General features: G+C 37.4%; 1 protein-coding gene across 22 annotated transcripts in view; it reads right to left on the bottom strand.

Moving 5' to 3' along the window:
• USP54 (ubiquitin specific peptidase 54) overlaps positions 1 to 26,644 on the bottom strand; it is a 118,820-nt gene that overhangs the window by 35,319 nt on the left and 56,857 nt on the right. For 6 of the 22 annotated variants that reach the window (XM_073878803.1, XM_073878802.1, XM_073878806.1 and 3 more), the window contains exons 2-8: positions 23,237 to 23,807; positions 19,213 to 19,305; positions 3,048 to 3,182; positions 1,360 to 1,473; positions 1,146 to 1,228; positions 608 to 713; positions 349 to 495 (exon numbers count right to left, since the gene is read on the bottom strand). In XM_073878803.1, the coding sequence (XP_073734904.1) occupies positions 349 to 495; positions 608 to 713; positions 1,146 to 1,228; positions 1,360 to 1,473; positions 3,048 to 3,182; positions 19,213 to 19,305; positions 23,237 to 23,383 (825 nt within the window). In that variant the 5' untranslated portion in view covers positions 23,384 to 23,807. Of the gene's footprint in view, positions 1 to 348; positions 496 to 607; positions 714 to 1,145; positions 1,229 to 1,359; positions 1,474 to 3,047; positions 3,183 to 9,359; positions 9,445 to 19,212; positions 19,306 to 23,236; positions 24,078 to 26,644 lie in introns of those variants that run through there. The other 16 variants (XR_012374214.1, XM_073878799.1, XM_073878810.1 and 13 more) reach the window with 9 other exon arrangements.

Raw genomic sequence — 26,644 nt, 5'->3', positions numbered from 1 at the left:
ACCACCTGTGGTTGAAAACACTTCCCCACTCTACAACAAACAATGAGTAGGGTACACAATAACTCTGTAAATTGCTTTATTTTTATCAGTAGCGAAGCTCTGCCCATCCTGTCTTTCAAGACCAAAGTCATCCCATTTTTTTTAAAAAGCCTTTGCCACCTACCCAAAGGAGGTATGTGAACAGGTACATGCATGCACATGTATGTGTACACATATAACTAGTATATTTGTCCAAAACTCTGTAATATTTGTCATCTAGGATAGACCTTTGCATTTAGTGTTCACTGCCCTTAAGCAATACTAAGACACAAGAACTCTAAGTCAGAGATAAAGGTAACTAATACTCACATCACCCAGCTTAAGGCAGGTACCCAGGCTGTGAATGACATCCTCTGCCAAGTCTGAGTGGTCTGAGTCCCATACCAGCCCGATTGTGATAATCTGTGGAGCATTCATCAACACACGGCGAATCCGAATCCTTTCTCCACAGTTGCTCTGAAATACATATGTAAGACTAGTTTGAGATGTTTCCCACTGGCTCTGCCTCAATTCCACTAATCCTAGGGCTCCCCTCCCCACTCTGAACCTTACCCCTGACTTAACTCACCGGACAGTTCCGCAGATCTCCCATGGTGCTGGCATTTTGCAGCAGCTCACCAAACATGCTTGGTGAGGGTTTTTCTCGTCTTTCCAGCATACAAATAGCCTGATTGCTTCAAGATAGGGAATGGAAGGGAATGATGGTAGGAGTTACCCAGAGTTACAACTAAATCAAATAGATTATTCATACAAACTCTTAACTCACATGTTTGATTTTCTTCTTCTGCCCACTATATCAAAGCCCCTTGCCCTGACCAGCTTCAGTGTCCCAAACACAATGAACGCCTCCGCCTGTCCCAAAATCCAAAGCTTATAGAATCCCCATTTCACCTCCCACCTTGCTGACCAGAACTGAACCTAAGAAAAGGAGATGGTTGGGAGAGGAGGGAAGAAGAACAAAGGTTACTTTGAAGCCATTGTTCTCAGTTCCTACAACATAGCATAGTCTTAACAATAAAAATATAAGCTATTTGGATGCCGTCAGTGAAAACTCAGTCATTTAAGGAGTACCTAAGAGTACAAACAGAGAACCCTTTAAGACTCACCAAAGGGAAGTAGTGGAGATGTAATGCACCATCTGGATGAAAGGCAGCGGATCAGAAGTGGCACCACAGCTAGTACACACACACTGGGCCCAGGTAGAAAAGCAAAACCAAGCAGCCACAGTCATTAGTTGTTTTAACACCCATCTAACACCCCACAGCCCAGCATAAAGTGTTCCTGAAGAAGAGGTGATGTGTAGACAGAGATAAGGTTCACCTGTTCAAACAATGTCATTGCAAATTTCTGGTGGGAGATGCAGTGTTGGGCAGTACATATATCCTCTTTGGTTTCATCAGCAATGTGGAAATGAATTCTCATCAGGAGGTTTTCCTAATAGGGAAAGAACAAAAGCAGTATATCAGTGATATTTAATAGAAAAATGCACATATTGGTAGGCAGTTTACTCAGAGAAATAGTAATCCTCTTGGAAGGTAAGAATACCTCTACTTTTTAAAAAAAAAAAACTGCTTAATTTGAATAATTATAAAGTCACAGGAAGTTTCAAAAAAATAGTATAGGAGGTCCATGTACCCTTCACCCAGTTTCCTCCAATGGTAACATCTTGCATAACTATAGTACGATAACCAAACCAAGAAATGGACATCAATATAGTCTACAGAGTTTATTTAGATTTCACCAGTTTTACATACACTTATTTGTGTGTGTAACTCTATGCAATTTTCTTACATGTATAGAGTCATATAACAACCACTGCAATCAAGATATAAAACTGTTCTATCACAAGGTTCCCTCACATTATTCCTTTATAGCCTTACCCACCCAATTCCAACCCTGACACCTAGCAACCACTAATCTGTTCTCTTATCTCTATAAGCTTGTTATTTCAGGAATATTATATAAATGGGAGCATATGGTAGGTATATAACCTTTTGATACTGTGTTTTTTCGCTCAGCATAATTCCTTTTAGATCCATTCAAGTTGATGTGTAAATTCCTTTTTTTATTACTGCATAGTATTCTATGGTATGGAAATACCAAAGTTTGTTTCACTATTTACCATTTAAGGCATTTGGGTTGTTTCCAAACTGGAGCTATTACAAATAAAGATTCTATGAATATCACTGGATAGGTATAAACTTAAGTTTTCATTTCTCTGGGATACATGTCCAGGAATGCAACTGCTGAACCATATGATAATTTTTAAGTTTAGTTTTTTAAGAAACTGCCCAACTGTTTTCCAGAGTGGCTATACCATTTTACGTTCCCACCAGCAATATATAAGTGATCCAGTTTCTCAGGAGTACCTCTGATTTTGGTGACATTTTACCCTGTAATGGAATATAGATCACTCTCAGATTTTTTTAATGGACGCACAGAGAGTCTTTTGAAGGTTGATGGATAGAACCCAGAGTTCAGAACAGTCTTCTACTAAAAGTCATTGGGAGCAATGTAGCTACCTAAACAGCACATTACACTTGTGGTAGGGACTCAGTTATTCTCTGTTTAATTATCATTAGTAATGTAGGAATTCACAAAGTAAGGTGGTCCCCAGACCAGCAGCATCAGTATTAGCATCACCTGGAAACTTGTTAGAGCTAGATATTCTTGGGCCCCAATCCAGACCTACTGAATCAGAAACTCAAGGGAACGGGACACAGCAATTTGTATTTTAATGAGCCCTGTCTCCTCTGAAGGCGAGAGCCACTGTTTTATGCAATGACAAGCACAAAACTACTCTAAACCTGAAGGAAAAAGAATAAACCCATTATGCAATTCCTACTTCATTAACAGAGACACCCTAGAGCTCTGAAAAACTAGGGAATTTCCTTGTCCTAATTGTAGATACTAGGGCAGACTAAATACTACAGTAAAGTACCCAGTCCTTGATGGAAATCATCAACAGTCTCACCCCATATCAAAGAGGGCCAGAGGCCAACACTTACAAAGCACTCTGCAGCATCATCCATTATTCCCAGCTGGAAACGCTGTTCATCCTGGAAAGTCTTTGCCAGAGCACTGCGGAGAGTGTCAGATGGAAGCACTTTTTCGCTACTACACTGAAACTGGTTAAAGATTCCCTGTAGGGAAGAGGTTAGACAAGGGAAAAAAGCAGTGTTGTTATTAAGCTTCTACACATCCCAGTCTGTCAAGCTAGCATCTCCATGCTTTTGACAATGGAACCAAATGTACTTCCCATGAGTTGATATGCTTGTAGTTAGTAACAAAAAAGTAAAAAATCAAGAGTCAGAATAAGGAGCATGATCTGTGCTAGTAAGGATCCTTGCTCTTCCATCTGACTGTGATACCATCAAGAACACATTAGGAGAGACCATTGTCATGAGTTAATTAATATAGGGTTACCCCATTTCCTCTGATACAGAGGTAGAAGATCCACAGTAAATAAGGACAAATTATATATAAATCGTTTGGTAAATAATTCTCTGGGGCTCATCCTATGAAACCTGGCCCCCTTCTCTTAATTTAGAATTAATCAAAGGACAAAGAATAATATAACAAAGACCTATTTGTCTAATACCCAGAAATAAACATTCCATCATGTTTATTTCAAATCTACAGATGAAGTCCAATTTAAGACCACCCATTCTCTACCAGGCACTCACTATCATGAGTTTGTTGCACAATCTTCTGTTTTTTAATACCTGTGTATTTGTGTGTGTGTGTATCCTTAAATAATACATAGATACTTTTATGTATATTTTTTGTTTATATACAAAGCATCACACTTTTACTTTTTTAAATTCAGCATTATTTTTGAGATCTATCCATAATTATACACACACACACACACACACACACACACACACACACACGGTTCATCCCTTTTCCCTGATGCGTTATATTTTATCAGGTGCCTATACAACATCTATTTATCCATTTCTTTATTGACGGACATTTTGGCAGTCTCTAATTTTTTGCCATATAAAGAGGCTATCTCAACTTTTACTTCCACCAGTAAATGAATATAAATAAATTTCCCCCTATCATTGTCAGCAATTAATAAATACACTCAGACTGGTTAATTTGAGTCTTTCTAACTACATTTAGTTTTTCTGAGTCTTTTATAAATATGACTTGTGGCAAATATCTTCTTCCAGTCTTCTAATGTCTTTTACGTGGAGCAGTTTTTTAATTTTGGTATAATTAAATGTATCTATCTTCTCCATCTTTGCCTGATCTAAAACAATGATGAATGTGACCTCCAGAGAATGGAAACAAAGAGTGGCAACAAGTGGCACCTGGCTTGATGTGGTATTGGACCTTCCCCAAAAAAACTAGAATATGGTCCTTTGACATCACATGGCCCAGATCCTCACTAAACCACCCACATAAACAATAAATTCAACGACAGTTACATATCAACACACCAAAGAATAGTTACATATCAACACACCAAAGAATGTCACTCACTAACAAATTCTTGTTAGTAATTTCTTCATATAAAAAAACTCCATGGTTATTTTTCAGACTTACTAATGAGACCAGAAATAAGACCATTTTATAAACCTACTTATGTAATCTAAGAATAGGAGGCCTCACCAACCTAGAATGGTCAATTCTTGGTCCTCATCTTACTTGAACTATCAGCAGCTCAGTCACTAGCTCTTCAGATTTTTATCCAAATATTACCCTCACTATATAGTATTTCCTGATCATTCTTTTTTTCTTTCTCTCTTTCTCTTTCTTTCTTTCTCTTTCTTCCTTTCTTTCTTTTTTAGATTTTATTTGTTGAAAAGAGAGAGAGCGCACAAGCAGAGGGAATGGCAGGCAGAGGGAGAAGCAGGTTCCCCACTGAGCAAGGAGCCCAATGCAGACTTGATCCCAGGACTCTGGGATCATGACCTGAGCAAAAGGCAGACGCTTAACCAACTGAGCCACCCAGGTGCCCCCTGATCACTCTATTTAAAATTTCAAGCTCCACCCCCTCTTCCCCAAACCCTCCACCCTCAGCTGTTTTATTTTTCTCTGTGGCACTTATTATCATCTTTAATACCATGTATTTTACTTATTTACTGTCTGACTATACTCTCTAGAATTTAAGTGTGAGGACAGAAAATTTTTGCCCTTTAATTCCCTGCTATATTATTCCCAGCACCTAGAAGGGTACTGGCATATAGAGGGCAACCGATAACTTGTTTTGGATGAATGAATGAATGAATGAATGAATGATGTGATATGGGTAGATCTTATGAAGATATTATTAAGTCCCCTCCTTTTTTTTAAGTAGGCTCCATGCCCACTGGGGAGCCCAACACAGGGCCTGAACCCGCAACCCAGAGATTTAGACCTGAGCTGAGATCAAGAGTCGGATGCTTAACCAATTGAGCCACCCAGGTATCCCTAGTCCCTCTTTTTTTTAAGCAGATAAAGAATCACCTAGAAAAGTTGAAAATTTTTCTTAAGGTAATATAACTGGTTAAAGCAAAATGGAATTAAACCTCATTCAGCTAATTTCAAGTTAGAACGGTTTTTTCCTCATTCTACTCTCTTACTAGCACTGTTCTTCCTCATATACATTGAACATCTATCCCAAAAGCAGCTCAAGAACAATTTGCTATGTAACCTGCTATTATTTCCCTACAAAGAATTCCGTACAGTGTGGAGACTGTACTAAATAATACACATTTAGTATTATTTTATAAGCTAGGAGCTGGGGGAAATCTATTATAAGTATTCCAAGTTATTTTGGATTAACCTAGACATTTTTTACAAATATATTTAAGATCAGGGAAAGGCAAGGCAGGACCTTCACTATCAGTGACCCTTAAACTAGACCAAAAGGAACGGTCTAGGACCATAGATAAACATTCTCAGAGGACAACTGGATATCTACACCAAGTGACCTACAGGATTCTGAGACACAGGAACAGAGAAACAAAGGAAAAGGTGGCCCAAGAAGCAGTGACTGCTTCTACAAATAATAGTGGTTTGACAACTGAAAACACTAAGTGACCACTATCACATCCCAACTTGCCATTCTTCTCAACTGTTAATGCTAAGGTATTACTGCTAACAAAAGCTCTATCTCTAGAGCATGGGATGGATGAGGTTTGGTCCTGTGTGCAGAGCTCAAAACTGGTTTCAAAACAAACCAATGCGAAATTAGTTCCAGGACAGTTGTGTACAAATGTGATATTTGCAAACTACAGCCCCTTTAGTCTTTCTCAACTGAGTTCCCTTCAGAATTAAGCCCTAATACTCTAAGGCATCAACAATTCCTAATGAACTAACGTCTCTCCTATGCATGCAGTAGTTATGTTATTAGCCAGAGAGAATTAAAATAGTCACTCAAGTTATGTTCTGTGTTCTGTGGTTCAGATGACCCTGCTTGAGAAAGGACAGGACTCCACTGAGAGATGGTATAGAGTAATAGTTAAGAGCACGGACTCTGGAACCAGACTATCTGGGTTCAAAATCCCAGTCCTGTTATCTACCATCTCTGTGACCTTAGAAAAGTTACTTAACTTCTCTAGGCTTCAGTTTCCTCTTTTAAAAGAGGATTAGTAGTAATACTTACCTCCTAGGGTTATTTATGGATTAAATGAATTACTTATATCTCTATACCTTAGACTAATGCCTGGCTGTGTAAGTGCTATCTAAGTATTAGCTGCCATTATTGTTGTTGTTATCATTATTATTACTGTCATTATATTTTTAGGTTACTAAGAAGCCCATCTGCTACTGACCTTGGGTCAGAAATGCATCTACTTTGAGCTACCTCCCTAGGCTCTGAAATCTGGGTAGGAAGAACCAATCTTTTCTCTTTCTGTTGCTCTTACTTAGGAGAGACAGATTTCCCATGACTATATAAGAAAGGTTTCAGCACAGAAAGGGCAAGACCTAAAGTCAGAGCTCTGCTTACATGCACAATGGACATGCAATAACAGATCTGACTTGTGTCTGGTGTCATCAATGGCTCCAAGCTATACTCTTTCCTCATCTCTTAATTGCAGGCAACTTTCTCCACACACAATGAATATCTGAATGTATTCAGAATACCTGCATCTTCTTTATTTTATTGTAACTATTATTATCAGTCTTGCTCTGCTATTGTTAGGAAAAAGCAAGTATACCAGGGATGAAGCAGCCTGAGCTCTCCCAGCATGCATCTGTGGAGCTGCAGCTCTGTAAGAAGCTGTAGCACAAAGCCCCTCTGTTAGGGCAGCACACTAACCCCTGTGTGTCCCTCTCACATGAGCACAAGGGCTGGAACGGGCCTCCTCCTGTTCCCTTTTTCACCCTCCTCCCACCTTTCCCAGAGGGAGATCCTGTTCACACCAAAGAAAGCCAAGAACATTTAGTTCAGCAATAAGAACAGGTGGTAGCACCAATAAGGAACAAAAACTGGTATTCTTCCAATTGCTGAGTTCTGTGGCAGGGAGTGGGAAAGGGTAGGAAGAACCAAAACCCAGGAATTATTTTTCCCTATGGGGACCAGGATGGTTTCATTTCAATAAACAGAGAAAACCCACCTTTGAGGCTTCTCTCTGCTCTTCTTCACAAAGTGAAACCAAAGAGGTCTTCCTTTTCATTCTCAGGAAAAGGCAAATTACTTTTTGTCTGTTAACTATTTTCTTGGATGCAGTGCAAAAGCATTAAGACTTTAATGACTAAAAGCAGGTGCTTCCCCACCCATTTCTCTTGGATCATGGAGCAAACAATTCTACCCACATAAGCACATAATTATTTGGATTAGTAAAGACATGTAAATAAGATAAAAGTGCCATAAAGACAGAAAGTCTTTGTGCTTTGGCATCTACAAATGCAGCTGTTGCTTAAACTTTTTTCCCCCTAAAACACAAGACTTTTCTCTTTAGGCAGGCAACAGCTGTTTATTTCTCTCTCAGGACTTTCTAGCCTTGCATCTAAAAGAAGTCATGAGTAGAGAAGATGGGGGTCAAGGAGAAGGGCCATCACTAAATTTGATGCTTTATGGACTCTCGGTTTTTTGGAAAGTTAGCAGTCCAACTCATCCCTGAAGGGTGTCCAAGAATAACTTTGCAAAGGCATGACACACTTTATGCACTGCTACTAACTCAGTTCTTAGGTTTTCTCTTCTTGATCTGGGCTTCCCAAATCTCTCATCATTTTGGCTCTCATAATCACTCCTTTTCTCCACATCTCCTGGAAATCAGAGACTTAAGTAACTTGTAAACCTGAATGTGGCCAATCAAGCCTGTTTGTAAAAACAATCCTCTGAAAGAAAGATAAAGGAGCTACTACTCCTTGAGGACTACTGGAAAAGAGAACTATTCACTAGTTTTATGTGTTCAAAAGAATCTCGAACATTCTCTTTCAAGAGGGGAAAGAACATATAAATGTTTGCCATTTTGGCACCCAAAACTAACATTGGATTTTTAACATTTTATTGCAGAAAATCTCAAACATACTAGAGTAGACAAAATACCACAACAAACTCCCATGTACCTATTACCTATCTTCAACAATTATCAGCCTGTGGCCAATCTCATTTCATATATACAACCCACCCACTTACCCCATTCCCAGGTCATTTTGAATCAAATGCCAGACATTATTCATCTGTAAACATTTCAGGGTATGTCTCTAAAAAATAAGAACTCTTTTTGTTTAAAACATAACCATAATATAATTGCCACACTTAGAAAAGGGTAATAATAATTCTTCAATATTATCAAATATCCAATCAGTTTAATAGAAACTCTTACTTCAACACTGGAGAAGGCAGAGAACAGCTGGCTAGTTTCTCTACTGGGATTCCTTAACCTTATGTCTAAAAATACCTACCTTTTCTGGACTTCATGATTAGAAAATTATCTGCATATCCTATATCAGTCCTTTTAAGTAAATTCAGTATCTCCCCATGAGTTTAGGGCTTTATTTGCACTCTTTTGAGTTCATAACCCAACACTTTGTAGACTTGCAGTGGTGAAGTTAAAGACCATCATAAGCTACCTATCACCCTCATTCCTGTTACCAGTGCAAAAGAGACAGACACCCATATACACACAAAGACAGAAACACAGAAAGAAATACCAAGACTTCAAGACACTGGACAGAGAGCCATAGAACAGAGACAGGCTAAATTCCACCAGAGGATGGTATTGCTTTTAGTGGGAAATCACAAACCAATGGTGAGATTTTATAAAATATAATAGTCACCTTGCTAATTTTTGTCAATATCAAAAATACAGGACCTTAGAGATTACCAACAGTATTTAAATCAAATTTTGAGAATCAATACCATAACCACTTACCCCACAGGGGAAATGAAAAGGGGGACCCTTCTGGACATGCACAAAGATTTTGAGATTGTATAAGTTTCAGGTTCTGCCATAAACTCTGGAAAGGAAAGAATCATGATGATCTACTATGTTTTTCCTTGCAGCCATACCCCTCTATTTGAATATCATGTAAAATTCTAAACTCCAAATTTGAAAAAGGATAAAAGACTCAACTTTATACTATCCAAGTTATGTCAATGGTTAAATTAGTTGAGAATATTTCGGTACAGCCTAATAGGACTTCAAGACTAAGAAAGGTTAACCAAAAGACCACACACATATGCTCATATCCCATAGATAAGCAAAACAAAGAAGTTCAACTCAAGTAGATGATATTTGCATTAGACATAGGGATATAGCTTCTTCACATGAGGGCTGTTTATTACTAGCTAAAATTTCCAGGGAACATATTAGAAATCTAATTTCCTGGTTTAAATAGTCCAGCATAATGGATTTACTCTTCTCTGATACTGGCCATGACTATAGGACAATGAAGAACCTTCTATTCCAATAATCTACAAAAAAGAAGGATTGGACTGATAATGAACAATAAGTAATTTCCCATACTACTTTACTCATTGTGCTTAAGCTTCAATACCCAACAGAGGAACAGCTACTTAAAAATATATTGAGGTATTTATTCTCTGAACTCTCAAATATCCCCCCAATTAACAGGTGGGTTATCAACAGAACACAGATTTTCCTGCCCCTTTCAAAACATTCTTACTGCTCTACAAATACAGACTTACATTACACAACACCTTATACACAAAAACCTATTTCCTCCCCACCTACCCTCAGCATTACCAACATTCCCTGGCTTTGATGCCTTGTACTAGCATTCTTAAAAGAAAAATCACTAATTGAGAAGATTTGTTGAATTTAATCAATGAAGCATTCTTCTTTGCCTATAACAAAAAACACTCTGTCCTACATCTTGGCACACAGCAAAGCTTATAGTACAATCCCTGGAAGGAGAACAAAATCTTTGTGGCATACTAAGTACAGAGGACGGATTTCCTCCCCTGGACAGAGATAAATAAATAAGCCAACACCAAAGTAAAATCATACCCTGGGGGCTGGGGGCAAAAGGGCAGATTCAATATGAATAATAAATAAGAGCTCTAGGCTATAGGCATGACAACAGTTCAGGTTAGGAAATATCTTTTAGTAACATTAGATGGGAATAAATTTGTAGATTCAGAAGGAACAGGGTAATAAGCACACAAATCGCTTCTATTTGCTAAATCAGTGTTGAAAGGCATTGCGGTTCACAGTAAGAAGAAAGACACACTGACACAAATTCTTTTTAATGAAAGCCATCATTAATAATATGCATGCAAGATTTGAAGGCTCAAATTACTTTAGGAACTTAGTATCAAGTAACATAGAAAAAAAAAGCCAGTACATTTTACAGAACCAAAAGAAATGGATTATCCTAAATATTGTGTATAAACCACCAAAAAGCAATTATAAGCTCTGGATACAACATATACTACGGTACCTGTGATGGTCACAAGGCACAAAAATACTGACAAACATTCGGAAAGCAGAAGAAAAAGCAAAAATATTATATAAAAGTTGTTCACATAAGACCAATAGTAAAAGCATTTTAAGGGTTGATGCAAGGTAAATAAAAAGTAGAGAAAAAGCAGGGATACGTATCTTCTAGCCAGACTCAGAAGCCCAAATCCTTCATCCAAAACATTAGATTACGGGAAAGTTGGCTAGCTTCTGATTCATCTAGGAACATGTTTATGTCTCTTTTTGTTCTTAATACTGGGTTCTAGAGCTAAACAATTATGTACCAACACAAAGAATTCTGACTTCATAGAATTGGCAAGTTCTTATAGAGTATTTCAAATTCAAGAATTTTGGAGTTCCCTATTTTGAAAAAAATCTATGATATAAGAATTGTACATTTCAAACTTAGCACTAAAGAATGCAAATAGGACACAAAGTACCAGCAAAAAGGAATTCTTACTCGCTTCACCAAACATTCCTCTAATTTTTAAATAGGCAGAGAAAAAAGCAGGGATTTAAATATATAGAATTACACCCACACTGGGATACCACAAATTTAACATGTAACTTAATTGTAGGATGCCAGATAACTGCTTTGTTTGACAGAATCCCAGGCTTTTGACTCTTAAGCAGATCTTCCCACCATCAACTCCTCAGGACCCCCACCACACACATACATCTCACCCTTCCCTAACTAAATGAGGCATAAAATCCAAGATTAAGTAGACCTACTGAAAAAAAAAAGTATAAAACCAAGTCACAATGAAAATCTGAAGTAGAACAAGAGTGAGAGAGAGCATAAAAGACAAAAAAAAAAAGAGAGAGAGAGAGAGAAGAAAAAGGCAAGTACCCAAGACTTTATAACTAAAATCCAAGAACTACTTAAAGAATATATGAACCCAGAGAAGTTAAGTGTTTATATTATGGTGCAAGCACCTTAAGGAATACCAAAAGGGAGGAAATGCTGAGCCACCTTCCCAAAAACTCATTCAGCCATGCTAAATACAATTAAGTAAAACAATCATGGGTCTAGATAGAAGTAATATTTTAAAAAACTTCATTAAGAAGATATATTTCTGGGGGGGGAAAGAGAAGTTATGTTTCTGAATTGGAGTTCTGAAAGAACTGGATTTGGTTTGGTTTAAAAGGGATGTGTTGTTTTGTTTATTGTTGTTTGTTCTGGGTGCCAAGGGATTCAGGCAAAGTAACATCTGCAATGTCTAAGAGGTAGGCATAGAGAGTGTACCATCTGCTTTCATAGCTGATGGAGAGTGCCTAAGGAAGGAAAGGAAGGGAAAAGAAAGTATGAAATTAGTTTTTTAAATGCCTATAATCATACATTTTTAAGTAATTCTTCAAGGTTATACAAGAAGGGAGTAACTTCAAAATAGCACTCCAGCATATTCTTAGGTTAGAACAAATGAAGTAGGATGATACTAGAGATGGAAAGGCAATTCAGGGGTCTGAAAAAAAAGTATTCTTTTTACTATAAGTGGACGGAAAGACTTATTTCTAGAAATACATTGACCAGAGAGGAGGCATAAAGAGAAATGGCAATTTCTGTGATGAATTCAGGCAATTTCCAGCTTTCCTCTTTACACTTTAGTGTGCTTTCTAAAATGACTGTAGTACGTTTATTTTGTTGTTGTTAAGATTTTAAGTGATCTCTACACCCAATGTGGGGCTTGAACTTACAACCCTGAGATCAAGAGTTGCACTGACTGAGCCAGCCAGGCACCCCTGTAGTATATTTAATAAAAATCATCATTTATAAAAACAAGCCTGATGTTTATATTTAGCCAAAGAATAATAAAGAAATGCCCATGTGTCCACCACTCAATTTAAGAAAAGGAAAAATTAGGGGCGCCTGGGTGGCTCAGTCAGTTAAGCGTCTGCCTTCGGCTCAGGTCATGATCCCAGGGTCCCGCAATCGAGTCCCGCATTGGGCTCCCTGCTCAGCAAAGAGCCTACGTCTCCCTCTCTCTCTCTGCCACTCCCTCTGCTTATGCTCTCTCTCTCCCTCTCAAATAAATAAAATCTTTTAAAAATTAAAAAAAAAAGAAATGGAAAAACTGTCAATGAGTGTGAAACTCCCCAATTGATTATAATCTCCTCCCCTCCACTTTCCAGAGATAACCACTGTCCTGAATTTTATGAAAATCATTCCCTTTCTCTCTATAGTTTTATCACATACCTGTATCCCTGAACAACATGTTGTTTAGTTTTGCCCATTTTTACTTTGTATATAAATGGAATCATTATATAGCCCTCTATGACTTGCTTTTTTCAGTCAGTGTAATATTTTTGTCATTAATCCAAGCTGATATATAGAGCTAAAGGCTATTCATTTTCACTGCCATATAGTGTCTTACTTTAGGAACAAACCGTAATTTTTATATATATTCTACTATAGTTGGAATGGGCTGTTTCCATTTTTCTATAATTACAAAAAAATACTACTTTGAACATTCTTGAATATATCTTCTGATATGTATATACAAGGAAGTTCTCTACAACATGTATCTAGGAGTGGAATTACTGAGTGGTAGGGTATATGCTACTTTAATTTTACCTGAAAAATGTAATAAACTATTTCCCTAACTAGTGGTATCAATTTATATTCCAACCAGCAACTGTATATAAGTTCTTATTATTCTACCTTTCAGGTAACAATCTTAAGTGATTTTTAAATTTCTACTAATCTGAAGAGTATTCGTTTAGTTTACATTTCTTGGATTACTTAGGAGGGTAAGAATCTTTCATATGCTTAAAGGTCTTTTGGGTTTCCTGTTCTGAGAAATGCCTGTTTATGTCTCTTTTTTTTTAAGATTTTATTTATTTATTTGAGAGAAAGAATGAGAGAGAGAGCACATAAGAGGCGGGAGGGTCAGAGGGAGAAGCAGATCCCCCACCGAGCAGGGAGCCCCATGCGGGACTCGATCCCAGGACTCCAGGATCATGACCTGAGCTGAAGGCAGTCGCTTAACCAACTGAGCCACCCAGGCGCCCACCTGTTTATGTCTTTTACCCATTTTCCCACTAACTCAATTATCTTTTACTTATTCTTTATAGAAGTTCTCCTCTGAAGTTCTATGCTGAGTACCAATACTTTGTTAGTTATATAATATATTGCAGGTATTTCCTCCCAGTGTGTGGCCTTGTGTCTTTACCCTCTTCTGGAGTCTTCTGATGAACAGAGGTTTTTGAATTTTTTGTAGTAAAATGTTATCAATTTTTTTAACTTTGTGTTTTTCTTGTCTTATTGAATAAATTCCATCTATCCCTGAGGTCATGATATTCTTTCATATTTTCTTCTAAAACTTTAAAAAAGTTTCCTTTCATGTTTTAGTCCTTAACTCAGCTAAAATTCATACTTTTGGTAATAATATGAGGTAGGGTTCTAATTTCCTTTTTCTTTCCATATGGATAACCAATTGTCTAATCACCATTTATTGAAAAGTTCACTTTCTCCTTTGATTCACAGGGCAAGTAGTAAGTTTCTTTATGTCTACTTCTGAACTTTTAACTTCGATCCATCGATTTATTAGTCATACTGTGTTGATACCACATTGTCTTAATTACTATAGTTTTATAACTGATGTAGTTTTATATCTGATAAAGTATGGTAGTCATTAGTACTTTTGCTAAGTATTTCTGGTTCATCCCTCTCCCAAGGATTTTGATAGGATCACACTTCCGGGCCCGCTTGGGATTCACTGGAGCCATATGATTTTAGTTCTGGTCAGTGAGCTCTGAGCAGAAGTGACCTGTTGAACATTCAAATGTCCACTCTGACTTGGCCACTAGTAATAGTCACCTTGGTTGTAGCTTTGGCACCTGAATTCCTGAGTGACTACAATCAGTAGGGTTCTCCTACTAACCTGCAGTGGACAAGTAATGGGAATGCAAAATAAATCTTTTGTGTATTTATCACTGAGATTTTAGCTTGTTACCAAAGCATAACTTAGTCTACTCTGACTGATAAACAAGGCAAGTCTCTCATTTTGTTATTATTCTTCAAGAATGTCCTGTCTAGGGGTGCCTGGGTGGCTCAGTCATTAAGCGTCTGCCTTCGGCTCAGGTCATGATCCCAGGGTCCTGGGATCGAGCCCAGCATCGGGCTCCTCGCTCCGCGGGAAACCTGCTTCTCCCTCTCCCACTCCCCCTGCTTGTGTTCCTGCTCTCACTGTGTCTCTCTCTGTCAAATAAATAAATAAATTCTTTAAAAAAAAAAAAAAAAGAATGTCCTGTCTATCCTTCCCTATTTCTCATAAGTTCAGAATTGAATTTACTCAACTTCCAGGACAAACCTGCTGGTCAGAATACACATTAGTATCACCACATTGGAAAACATATGGAAATATTGGAAAGCAGTTAGCAATATAAAAAAAAATTGTAAATATACATATCCTATGATCCAGTAATTCCATTCCTGGACATATATGCAAAAAAATGTGTATACATATGTAGATATACACAAGAATGTTCTTGGCAATATTGTTCATAAAAAATTAAAAACTGGAAATAATCCAAATGACTACCAGCAATAAAATAAACAAACTGGTTTATTTACACAATGAAATACCATATAATAAAGAAGATGAACAAAGTCAACCTGCACAGAACAATATGATCTTATAAACATATTGCTGCACTAAAGAAGACACACACACACACACACACACACACACACACACACACACACAAAATGATTCCATTTACAGGGCACCTGAGTGGCACAGTCAATTAAGTGACTGACTCTTGGTTTCAGCTCAAGTCGTGATCTGAGTAGTGAGATGGAGCCCTGAGTTGGGCTCTGTGTTCAGTGCAGAGTCTGCTTAAGACTCTCTCTCCCTTTGCCCTTCCCCTTTGTTCCTCCCCTCTGCGCTGTTGCACTCCCTCTCTCTCTCTAAAATAAATAAGTAAATCTTTTAAAAATGATTCCATTTACAATGAAGTAAATCTTTTAAAAACAGGTAATTTTTAAATTAGATTAAGAATGGATACATAGGTAGTAAAACTATCAGATAAAACAAAGAAGTGATTACCACAAACATCAGAAAAGTGGCTACTCCTGGGAGAAAGAAGGAGATGTGACTGAGAAAGAAAGGAGGGTGAATGTTTATGGTACTGGCAGTATTCTATTTTCACCTAAAGACTTGTTACAAGGATGTTCACTTTGTAATTATTCATTATACTGGATCTCTGTGGGGATTTTATATAATTGTCATATCTTTTTTGTTAGATTTATTCATATCTACTTTATATACTTTGTTGCTGTTATAAAAGTTCTTTTTATCTTGCATTTTCCATTAGTTGCTAGTATATAGAAATACAATTGAATGTTATACCTTGATCTTACAGGCAATAACCTGCTAAATCCTCTTATTGATTCTACTGATATATCAGTAGATACTTTGAGATTTTTTTAATAGCCAATCATATCATCTGCAAATAATAACTTTGCTTCTTTCTTCCTAATCTTTATCTGTCCTTTTGTCTTATTATACTGGACTAGAATCTAGCTCAGTGATGAATCATATTATTTCATATTCTATAAAAATATTTTTAGGGGCACCTGGGTGGCTCAGTTGGTTAAGCATCCAACCCTTGATTTTGGCTCAGGTCACGATCTCAGGGTTGTGAGATCAAGTCTTGCGTCAGGCTTCCTGCTGGGCATGGGAGCCTGCTTAAGATTCTCTCCCTCCCTCTCCCTCTGCCCCGCGCCCCCCCTTTGTTCTCTCTCTCTCTAAAAAAAAAAATTAAAGTAGGGGGCGCCTGGGTGGCTCAGTTGGTTAAGCGACTGCCTTCGGCTCAGGTCATGATCCTGGAGTCCCAGGATCGAGTCCCACATTGGGCTCCCTGCTTGGCAAGGAGTCTGCTTCTCCCTCTGACCCTCTTCCCTCTCATGCTCTCTATCTCTCATTCTCTCTCTCTCTAATAAATAAAATCTTAAAAAAAAAATTAAAGTAGGGAACAAAAAAGAGATATTCCAGGTGCTGATGGTCCATCCCAGATTTGCTCTTCCAAACACTCAATATCCCTTCTCTTCTCTCAGAAAATAAAGTCCTCCTGAATGAAGGAATATGGCCATTCTAACAATTTAAATTTCTCGACTATTAGAACCATGTTCTGCTCATCATACAGTCAAATTAATCCATTTGCAATGTAAATCTATTTATAATTTTCAAATGAGGTATACAGTAATTAAAAGAATGCAAGCTAGAGCTTAATTATTTAACACTTATATAGCACTGAGGGACTGAAAAGCACTTTAGGGAAAAACAAATTTTTAATATACTCCCAATATAACAAAAGAAGCAGTGAAGGAAAATAAACCTAATTGATAGCTCAGACAATGATGTGATAAGGAAAGTACTAGAACTTCTCAGAATTATGAAGATCCAAAATACAGCCTTTGATTCCCCAAGCCGATTTACCTATCTGCCATAAGCAACTGCTTCTCTGAAAGAGTCCCAAGGTACAATCTCAGCCCTCATAAGTTGAAAAACATCCTCCTTTCTGTACTTGGGCATCTCAGAAGGTGTCCCATGAAGTCTCGTGGTTGGTTTTCTTCATCTATTTGGTTTCTATAATGATACTAATTTATATCACAATAATAATTTGTGCTTCTGGAAATTAAAACATAATAAGACTGGTACAGGCAGTTCATGAGAGTCCCACCTGGGTCAATGAAGAGGATGGCATAGTCCTGACTAGTCAAAGCCATGTGAGGGGGTCACAGAAGTTCTATCATCCCTTCCTGGTACAGATGAGAGTTTCCAGTTTCAGGAGATTCCTCTACCAGGGATTTCTCCAGGATTCAAATTTCTCTAGCAAGTATCTTACTTCGGTTTTTTGTTTTAATGCCATGAACCAGACTTCCCTTGGATTTCTGGCCAGAGGACCACTATATTTCTGGTTTACCTAAAATTAGATACTTAATGTTAATCTGCCCTTCAGAAAATCAAGCCAAATACTCTTGTGGATGGACTTCTGTCTGAGTGGGCATAGTCAGAAATGTTACAACTTGTAAAAGATTCGGTTTCATTAAAATTCATATTCAAACTCCCAATTAATCAATAACATATACTTTGCTAAAAGTTTCAATGCTTCTAAGGGGGAAAGAAAAAAGATGTCTGTGACCTAAGTGATAAAATGTTCAGAAGACTCAGTCATCTCTTTCTAAAGATATCTGCCCATCATGGACTTAACACTCTGAAGTGATGCCGCTCAAAAAACTGTTTCAAATCAGTTGTTGCAAATAGCCAAAATAACTGGGAAATTCTCCTGGATTTTTTGTTACAGTTCTTACTCAAAGATGTAAAAACAACTAAATTAAACATATGATGACCACATCTAAGCATCCCTGTCAAAAACCAAGAGCTCAGACTTCTTGAGACTGAAAAATGACACTGGATGCTTATCAGAACTCATGCAGACTCATCCAGTGATAAATAATCTATTGTACATACAAACCAGGAAAACACAGAGAAGCTCCATGTTGGACAAGCAGATACAGAATGGAGAATGGGGCCTTTTATACAACCTAGTTCTTCTTCCTCTATTGCAGCAAACTCTAAATGAATCTTCAGGTTTCATTTTATTCAGAAATGAAAAATTTGGGAGTCAGACAATGGGATCAAGAATGGATATAATGGGGGCACCTAGGTGGCTCAGTTGTTGGGCATCTGCCTTTGGCTCAGGTCGTGATCCCAGGGTCCTGGGATCAAGCCCTGTCTCGGGCTCCCTGCTCCGCAGGAAGCCTGCTTCTCCCTCTCCCACTGCCCCTTGCTTGTGTTCCTGCTCTCACTGTCTCTCTCTCTCTCTGTGATATAAATAAATATATAAATAATCTTTATAAAAAGAGTGGGTATAATGAATCTATTAAATGTGGTAATGGAAAAATGTTAGTACTGACTTTTCTCAATAGTTTGTTGTTAAATTTAGCTTTAACAGACAATAGTTAATTCCAATAAAAATACTTGGTTGTTTATTCTTTCAAAATAAAAGTTTAGAATTAGCTCTTCAGGTAAATACCCAAAATCTAAGCACATTTGAATAATATCCTATCACATTAAATAGAGCTGTATGGGCAAAAAAGTTCAGAAAAACAGACTACCTAAGCCAAGTAACAATTCTTTGATGCAAGCAAAACTAATCATATTCATCTTCTGCACTAAGCCACAGGCAGATAATTAAGAAATTCTTTAGTATCACCCTGAGTAGCCAAACTACCTCAATATTGATCATTTGGCAGGCTAATAATGGTAGTGAGAAGAGACAGATTTGAAGAACTTACCTTGAGAGCACAAAAGATGCAGGAATCGCCCATGCACTTGTGAGTTGTAAGCTGCCTAAAGCTACGTCGGAAGATGTCCAGGTGCCATAAAACCTGGCAAAAAATGGGGGAAATACTTCATTACTCTATAAAAAGCCTCCATGTGATCTTAGATTCAAGAATTCAAGCAAAAATGGGTAATGACTACAGAATATATCTTCATTCCCAAGAAAAAGCTCATTCTAGTATATTAAAACTAATGTCAAAAAGGGTGAGTTAGCTAACATGAGGGACAGATAACTATATTCTAAAAAATACATTAACTTGAAAATGAAGGAAGGTTATACAGAGAAAATAAGGTATAACATACAAATGTGATCCCAAAGGGTTAACTTATGGGTTAAAAGCTGCAGAATTAGGGTTTATTTTAATGATCCACACACAAAAAAAACATATTTTTTTTGGAACAAACTTTTTTTTTGAAGTATAGTTGATACGTGTTACATTAGTTTCAGGTATATAACATAGGGATTCCACAAGTCTCTATGTTATGCTGTACTTACCAACACAAGCGTAGCTGCCATCTGTCACATTCATCACTATTACAATACTACTGCCTATATTCCCTATGCTGTGCCTTTTATTCCCATGACTTTTTTTTTAAGGTTTTATTACTCTTTTAAGCAATCTCCACACCCACCCTAGGGCTTGAACTCACAACCCTGAGATCAAGAGTCACATGCTCTACCAACTGAGCCAGCCAAGTGCCCCTCCCCATGACTTATTCATTCCATAAGTGGAAGTCTATATCTCCCACTCCCCTTCACCAGTTTCCCCTCCCCCCATCTCCCTCCCCTCTCACATCCATCAGTTTTTCTCCATATTTATAGGTCTGATTCTGCTTTTTGTTTATCATTTGTTTTGCTTTTTACATTCCACATATAAGTGAAATCATATGGTACTGAAAACTTACTTAGAAGTTTAAATTGTAGGTATGCCTGGGTGGCTCAGTCATTAAGTGTCTGCCTTCAGCTCAGGTCATGATCCCAGCATCCTGGGATTGAGCCCCACATCAGGCTCCCTGCTCAGCATGGAGCCTGCTTCTCCCTCCCCAGTTCCCCCTGCTTGTGTTCCCTCTCTCACTCTCTCTCTGTCAAATAAATAAATAAAATCTTATAAAAAAACAAAACTGCAGAATTCTTTTTAAAAAAAAAGCTTGAATTGTAGTGTGGAATTTTGTCTTTGTTAGATTTCTCAATTTTTGGACCTTTCTGAGAGATTTGTGACCTTCTTTATGTCAACAGAATAAAAAAATGGTGATATCAACAGTGATAAATCATGTTCATAGTAGGTAACCTAGACATGATGTGATGAGAAGGACACTTTATTTTTATGGTCTTCCTCTCAAAAACCCATAACACCAGTCTAATTATGAGAAAAATATCAAACAAATTCCAATAGTGGGACATCCCACAAAATACTTGACTAGTACTACTCCTCAAAATTGTTAAGATCATCAAAAACAAGGAAATTTTGAGTAACTGTCAGAGCCAAGAAAAGCCTAAGGAGACATGACAAGTAAGTAAAAAAGTAAATGTAACTGTAGTATTCTGGATGGGATCCTGGAACAGAAAAAGATATTAGGCAAAAACTGAGGAAATCTGAATACACTATGGACTTTTAGTTAAAAAAGAAATGGTATAATATATAGCATAATGCCTTAGGAAGCTCCTCTTGCTAGAAAACATTTAAATGGAATCATATATGAAAAGGCACTGTACTTCTGGAGCTTCTTATGTGTCTTCAAAGTATATATTCCAAAAGTTCTTTGAAATACACTATACTCCCAAATAAGTAACACCTTTTTATAATAAACATAATGATTTCAATACTTCTGTGGCCAAAATAGCATTCATATCAAAAGTTAGAATATTAGCTCATAGAAACAATTATTTTCAACTTGTAACATGATTACAATAGGCACTCCAAAACCATCAATGACTCAATCTTTAAGTATGGATTTAGAAGTGCGTGTGTGTGTGTGTGTGTGTAGTATGTGTTCCATATGGCACTGGAAACTAGAACAGAAAGTCATAAATATTATTGTTTCAATACAGATAGAACATACAGGAAAAAACAGAATTATAAAAACAGGACTGTGGCCAGGAAGGAGGTAAACACACACACACACACACACACACACACACACACACATACCTATGTCAACACTTTTTTTTTTTCCTGCTTCTAAATTACAGAAGTATTATTAGTTTATGCAGTGTCACTCAAAAAACTCACATGCAGCATCTGGGGAAAAAAACCTAACAAACCCCACCCAAATGCATGAATTTGTGGTAGTAATGAGGGAATATAGTTAAACTCTTTCTCTAGGCTTAAGAGCATAGGATTTTTTTTAATGTTTTCAAATAAAAATTCAAAAACTGAGAGTATAAAACTTTTTTTTAAGTAATCTGTACACCCAATGTGGGGCCTGAATTCACAACCCTGAGACCAAGAATCAGACGCTCCACCGACTGAGCCAGTCAGGCAACCCGATTATGAAACTATTACATAAATAAGCTTGGTAAGATTCTTGTATTATAAATGAGGATCCTGAAATACTATTACCCGCATAAGGTCACAAGGCAAGTCTATAGATGCACTAAAACTAATTCATAGGTCCAGTGCTTTAAAAAAAAAAAAAGATTTATTTATTTTAGAGAGAGAGAATGAGTGAGAGCAGAGGGGGAGGGGCAGAGGAAGAAGTAAAGAAGGTCCCAAGCTGACGCCACACTAAGCACAGAGCCTGACTCAGGGCTTGATCTCATGACCCTGAGATCTCAACCTGAGCTGAAACCAAGAGTCAGTTGCTCAACTAACTGAGCCACCCAGGCACCTTTTTTTTTTTTTTTAAGATTTTATTTATTTATTTGACAGAGAGAGAAACAGTGAGAGCAGGAACACAAGCAGGGGAAGTGAGAGAGGGAGAAGCAGGCTTCCCGCCGAACAGGGAGCCCGATGTCGGACTTGATCCCAGGACCCTGGGATCATGACCTGAGCCGAAGGCAGACGCTCAACGACTGAGCCACCCAGGCGCCCCCTTTTTTTTTTTAAAGATTTATTTACTTATTTTAGAGAGAGTGTCTGGACACTCTCCAGTGCTTTTTACACCAAATACATTGTCTTGTCTTTTCTTCTCTCATAGCAACTTCTTTTCTCATTACATCTGAAACAATAACACTAATATTTCACCCAAGCATAATTATCTTGGATGGCAAATTTCATTTACTTTTACTCTGAGGAGCAGAAAAGAGGGGAAAGTAATTACTTGAAAGTTAGGCCAAAGGGGATGAACTTAACATTCTATGGGCATGACAAGGCAAAGCAGGCAGGCAGACAAGAAGTTTAGGATTCTGAGATCACTAATGTGGCAACCAACACCAAAAGGGAAAATCTAGAGTAGATAATCACACCTTAGGGGAATTACTTTCCACTACCTTTGTTCAAGCATATCTGACCAGACACCAATCATGAACCACTACAGGAGAGTTCAGAGGAAGGAGATGAAGAAATGGACAAAGACTGGACTCCATTCAGTGTATATGCTAAGAGCCTGAATGCTAAGAGCCTTCTAATGAAGACGAGAGTAATATACCTGAAAGTCTTTGACTTGTGGAAAGAACTTTGTTTTCTTAACTAGAGAAAAGAAAGTTGGTTGATACAACATTATGCTCTCAAAAGGAAAAAAAGGAAGCAAAAAGAAAGTCAATAAACAAGTATTAAGATCATCTAGTCCATGTACTTTCCCCTTCAGGCACAGTTATTATTTCTATTATCATTATTAATCCCTTTTTCCTATAAATGAGGTAATTGAGACTCAAAGAGATAAGTGACTTGCTAAGATCACACAGATAAACTTAAAAATAATCTCAGGCTGCTCACCTCAAACAGAGACCATCAAGGATTATATTTAAACGAGTTATTGGAAACACAGCATCAGTAACTAAAAGTCAAAGTTCACCAGAAAGTAAGAAATTGCCCTTACCTGCAGGGCACTGTTGAGGAAGCAGCTGTTTTGTCCTGGCTCATTGCTGAGGCCTTTGCTGGGGGCTATGGAGGTTGAGCTTCGAGGTGCAAACATCCCTTGGACACTACCACGGCCCCCTGAAAAATAGTTTCTTTTCCAAGACATTATTGTTCACATTTAGCTTGAAAACTCAGAAAAGACTTTGTATCTTTCTGGGAGAGAGTTTCTGTCTGCTGAAGTCCTGACTTGTAAAAGAGAATCCAGAATTCAATGAATTTATGTTGAAATACTTTGAGTTTACAACCTTCCAAACATCATCTACGTAGCTCAAGGAACTCAGGTATTTTCTTAGATCCTCATGACAGAGCCGTCCCCGACTTGCTCCAAACAATACCCAAAATTTAACATGGCACAGTACTAACACAGAGAAATCCTTAGGTATTCTGTTCTTCTATTTTTCTTGAATTGCCTCCATAAAATACTGGTGAAGTGGCTGTAGTCCTCAACTCCAACAGAATCCAGGATTACAGTAGGATGTATTCCTTAGACTTGTTGATGATGCTTCTTGTAGACTGAAGATTTTTTCCAACTGGAAGGAGAGGCAGACAGATAAGCAAGAATCCAATGCAACCCTCCTCTCCTTCTCTATTTCTTGTCCCATCATCATCTGAAGCAAAAACTCAAGTTCTAAGCAACTGATACAGAATCCACAGAGATAAGAAATTTGTTTTAATTACATGGGGTTTTTGTTCTTACTGCTGCTGCTCTTTTTTTAATATGCCCCAAACATCTTCTATCATTCTATCCAGAATTTCAGAAAGTCTCCTCTTCTCTTCCTCTGTGACTAGAATAGCCAGCTCTGCCAAAGAGCTTTAACAAAAAGAAAAAAAAAAAAAACTAAAAGCTTGCGTCACTTAATGACTCTACTGGCTTTGTGCTGTTCTGCCAAGATCAACGTTGCCTCACCTCTCACTATAAACTTGAAACCTTGGCAAACAATGACCCCCCCCAAAAAAACCCCACAAAACAAAACAAAAAAAACAAAAAACCTCAATAACAACAAAAAGGCGAAACACTCAAGCCAAAGAGGAAAAAAAAAAGGTGTAAGCAGATTTACTTTCATAGGAAACTTCTCTGAAATTTTCTAGAACAAAGTTGATGGGGACAAAAACAAAAACCAAATACAAACCTTTCAAAATCAGACTAACAAAAATATTACCAAGTAAATATACACCAAAGTAAGAATTGGAACAGTCTGTTAGATGTTGTGAATAAATAAATGTTTAAAGGTATTTTACATGTTCATGGCTATGAAAGCCTGTTTAAAGGTGGGAAGGCCAAGTTATCAGTCTGGACTCTGTTCTGAGGAAAGATGTCCCATCTTAGAGAAACACTCAAGGCAAGTAAGCCATATGTCCTTAACATCATGTCCAAGAGAACTAAATCTTCTCCTGCCCTGTTTGTTTGTATGTTTTATTTTTGCCAGAGGATCAAAGAGATAATTTGGGTTACAAATAACTTAATCCTCAGATTAAATCTGAGGCACTCACAATCAGAGGCCATCCACTGACCAACATTAGTTTTCAACTAATTAAAATGCCAGTGAGGCAACAGGGGAGAAATACCAAAGCAAACACCTTCACTGGAAGGAAATACTTCTATCTCCAGCTTTAAGCTTTCCTTTAAGGGCCATGTCCATATAAGGAAAAAATTAAGAATGTTAAGTGTTAAATTTGGTTTCCAACAGCTCCCCAAGCTTCTCCCTTCCTTACTTCCTATCATCATATGAACCACCTAAAAAAGCAAAAATGCTAAAGCATCTTAATCATTCTCTAAGAGATCACCTAGCACTACCCAGTATATCCAGTGGAAAAACTGAGGCACAGGAACATTAAATGGTTGCACAAGACTGTTCTTTCCCCTCCCTAAATTCCCAGGCTATTTATAATCTACGTGTCACAATTAAAGTATTTGACTATACACTGTAGTGTCATATTATCCTCTATTTGTTTTTATTACTCTCTATTTGTTTTATATGGTATCAGTCATATATCCCAAATGACTGTATGAAATGAAATACTAACTAGTATCAGACAAGTACTAACACTATACTTACATTCTTAATTTATTCTTTACAATAGCCCTATTATGAGGTGTTAATAGTTCCATTTTATAGAACAGTAGAGTGAAACTTAAAGACATTAACTTGCCCAAATAAACTAGTAAGTGGCAGAACTAGAATTTTTTAACTATTATAAATCTGTGACTTAATAATGTATTTTATTAAACTACTCCAAAAGCTCCTATCATAGTGCTGGTCATAAGGAGGAACTCAATAAATACTCCCTGATGAGTAGCATAGCACCAGGAAGGATCCTGTATCTCCCACACAGATTAAAAGACCCTCAACTCTATACACACCCTCATACACACCCAACTCGGAGCTACTAAGCAACTTCAACAAGCCATGCAGCATTCCTTCAGCTCAACTGCTGCAAAGGAATGACAAGTACCAAGCCGCCACTTTGCTCACAGCCAAAAGGACTTGGCAGACAGGTGGGGTTTCCAGTATCCACATTAGGAGCTTACTGAAACTCAGCCTACCCTATGATACACACCCCTGAGTTCAGGGAGCAAAGAGAAAAAAAAGCAGTCACAGAAAAAAAGATTCTCAGGCTCTGAATGGCAGTATTATGTAGGGTAAGGCAATAAGCTCTCACACTTGCTCTACGTGTGTCAGAAACTAGAGGTGAGAGCCAGAAAGAACAAGGACAAGAGAGGCAGTAACAAATGATCCAAATAAATACTGATGACAAAATATTTCACTTAAGTTGTAGGTCTAGCACCAAACAACATAATCCTTCTACTGTACCATCTACTAAAGATGTATGAGGAAGTCAATTAAGAGTTTTACCCACATCAATCTAACAGCCTATTTTTAAAAAGAAAAGAACTTCTTAGACAATATTCAAGTATTTAGAGGTAAAAGAGCATAATGTTTACAACTTACTCTGAAATAGTTCAGAAGAAAAAAATATGTATATGGGTGTGGGTATGTGTATATTTGTCTATATGGAGAGAAAGGGAAAATGGTAGAGCAAATATAGCAATAATGTTGACAACAGGTAAATGTGCCTGAAGAGGATATGGGAATTCTTTGTACCATTTCTTGTAACTTCACTGTAAGTTTTAAATCATTTTTTAAGTTGTTCAAAATACAGTATAATGTCTAGTTGTTCTATGAGCAAGTGATGTTGAGTAATTATGATATTATACAAATAGGACCAAGACTAGACTTGCAGTTAGAAGACATGGGTTCAATTTCCACATTTTTACTACTTTGTATAATCCTAACTACTTAAGTGTCCTGAACTTTGTTTTTGGGGCACAATACCTATTTTACACACTGATTGAGATTTAGTAATA

This window comes from Callorhinus ursinus, unplaced genomic scaffold (assembly GCF_003265705.2).
Source record: "Callorhinus ursinus isolate GAN/ISIS: 27379988/994484 unplaced genomic scaffold, GSC_fseal_2.0 scaffold31, whole genome shotgun sequence".
Taxonomy (NCBI): domain Eukaryota; kingdom Metazoa; phylum Chordata; class Mammalia; order Carnivora; family Otariidae; genus Callorhinus; species Callorhinus ursinus.
Note: the sequence above shows the minus strand (reverse complement) of the source record. Positions and strands in the feature narration are given on the sequence as shown.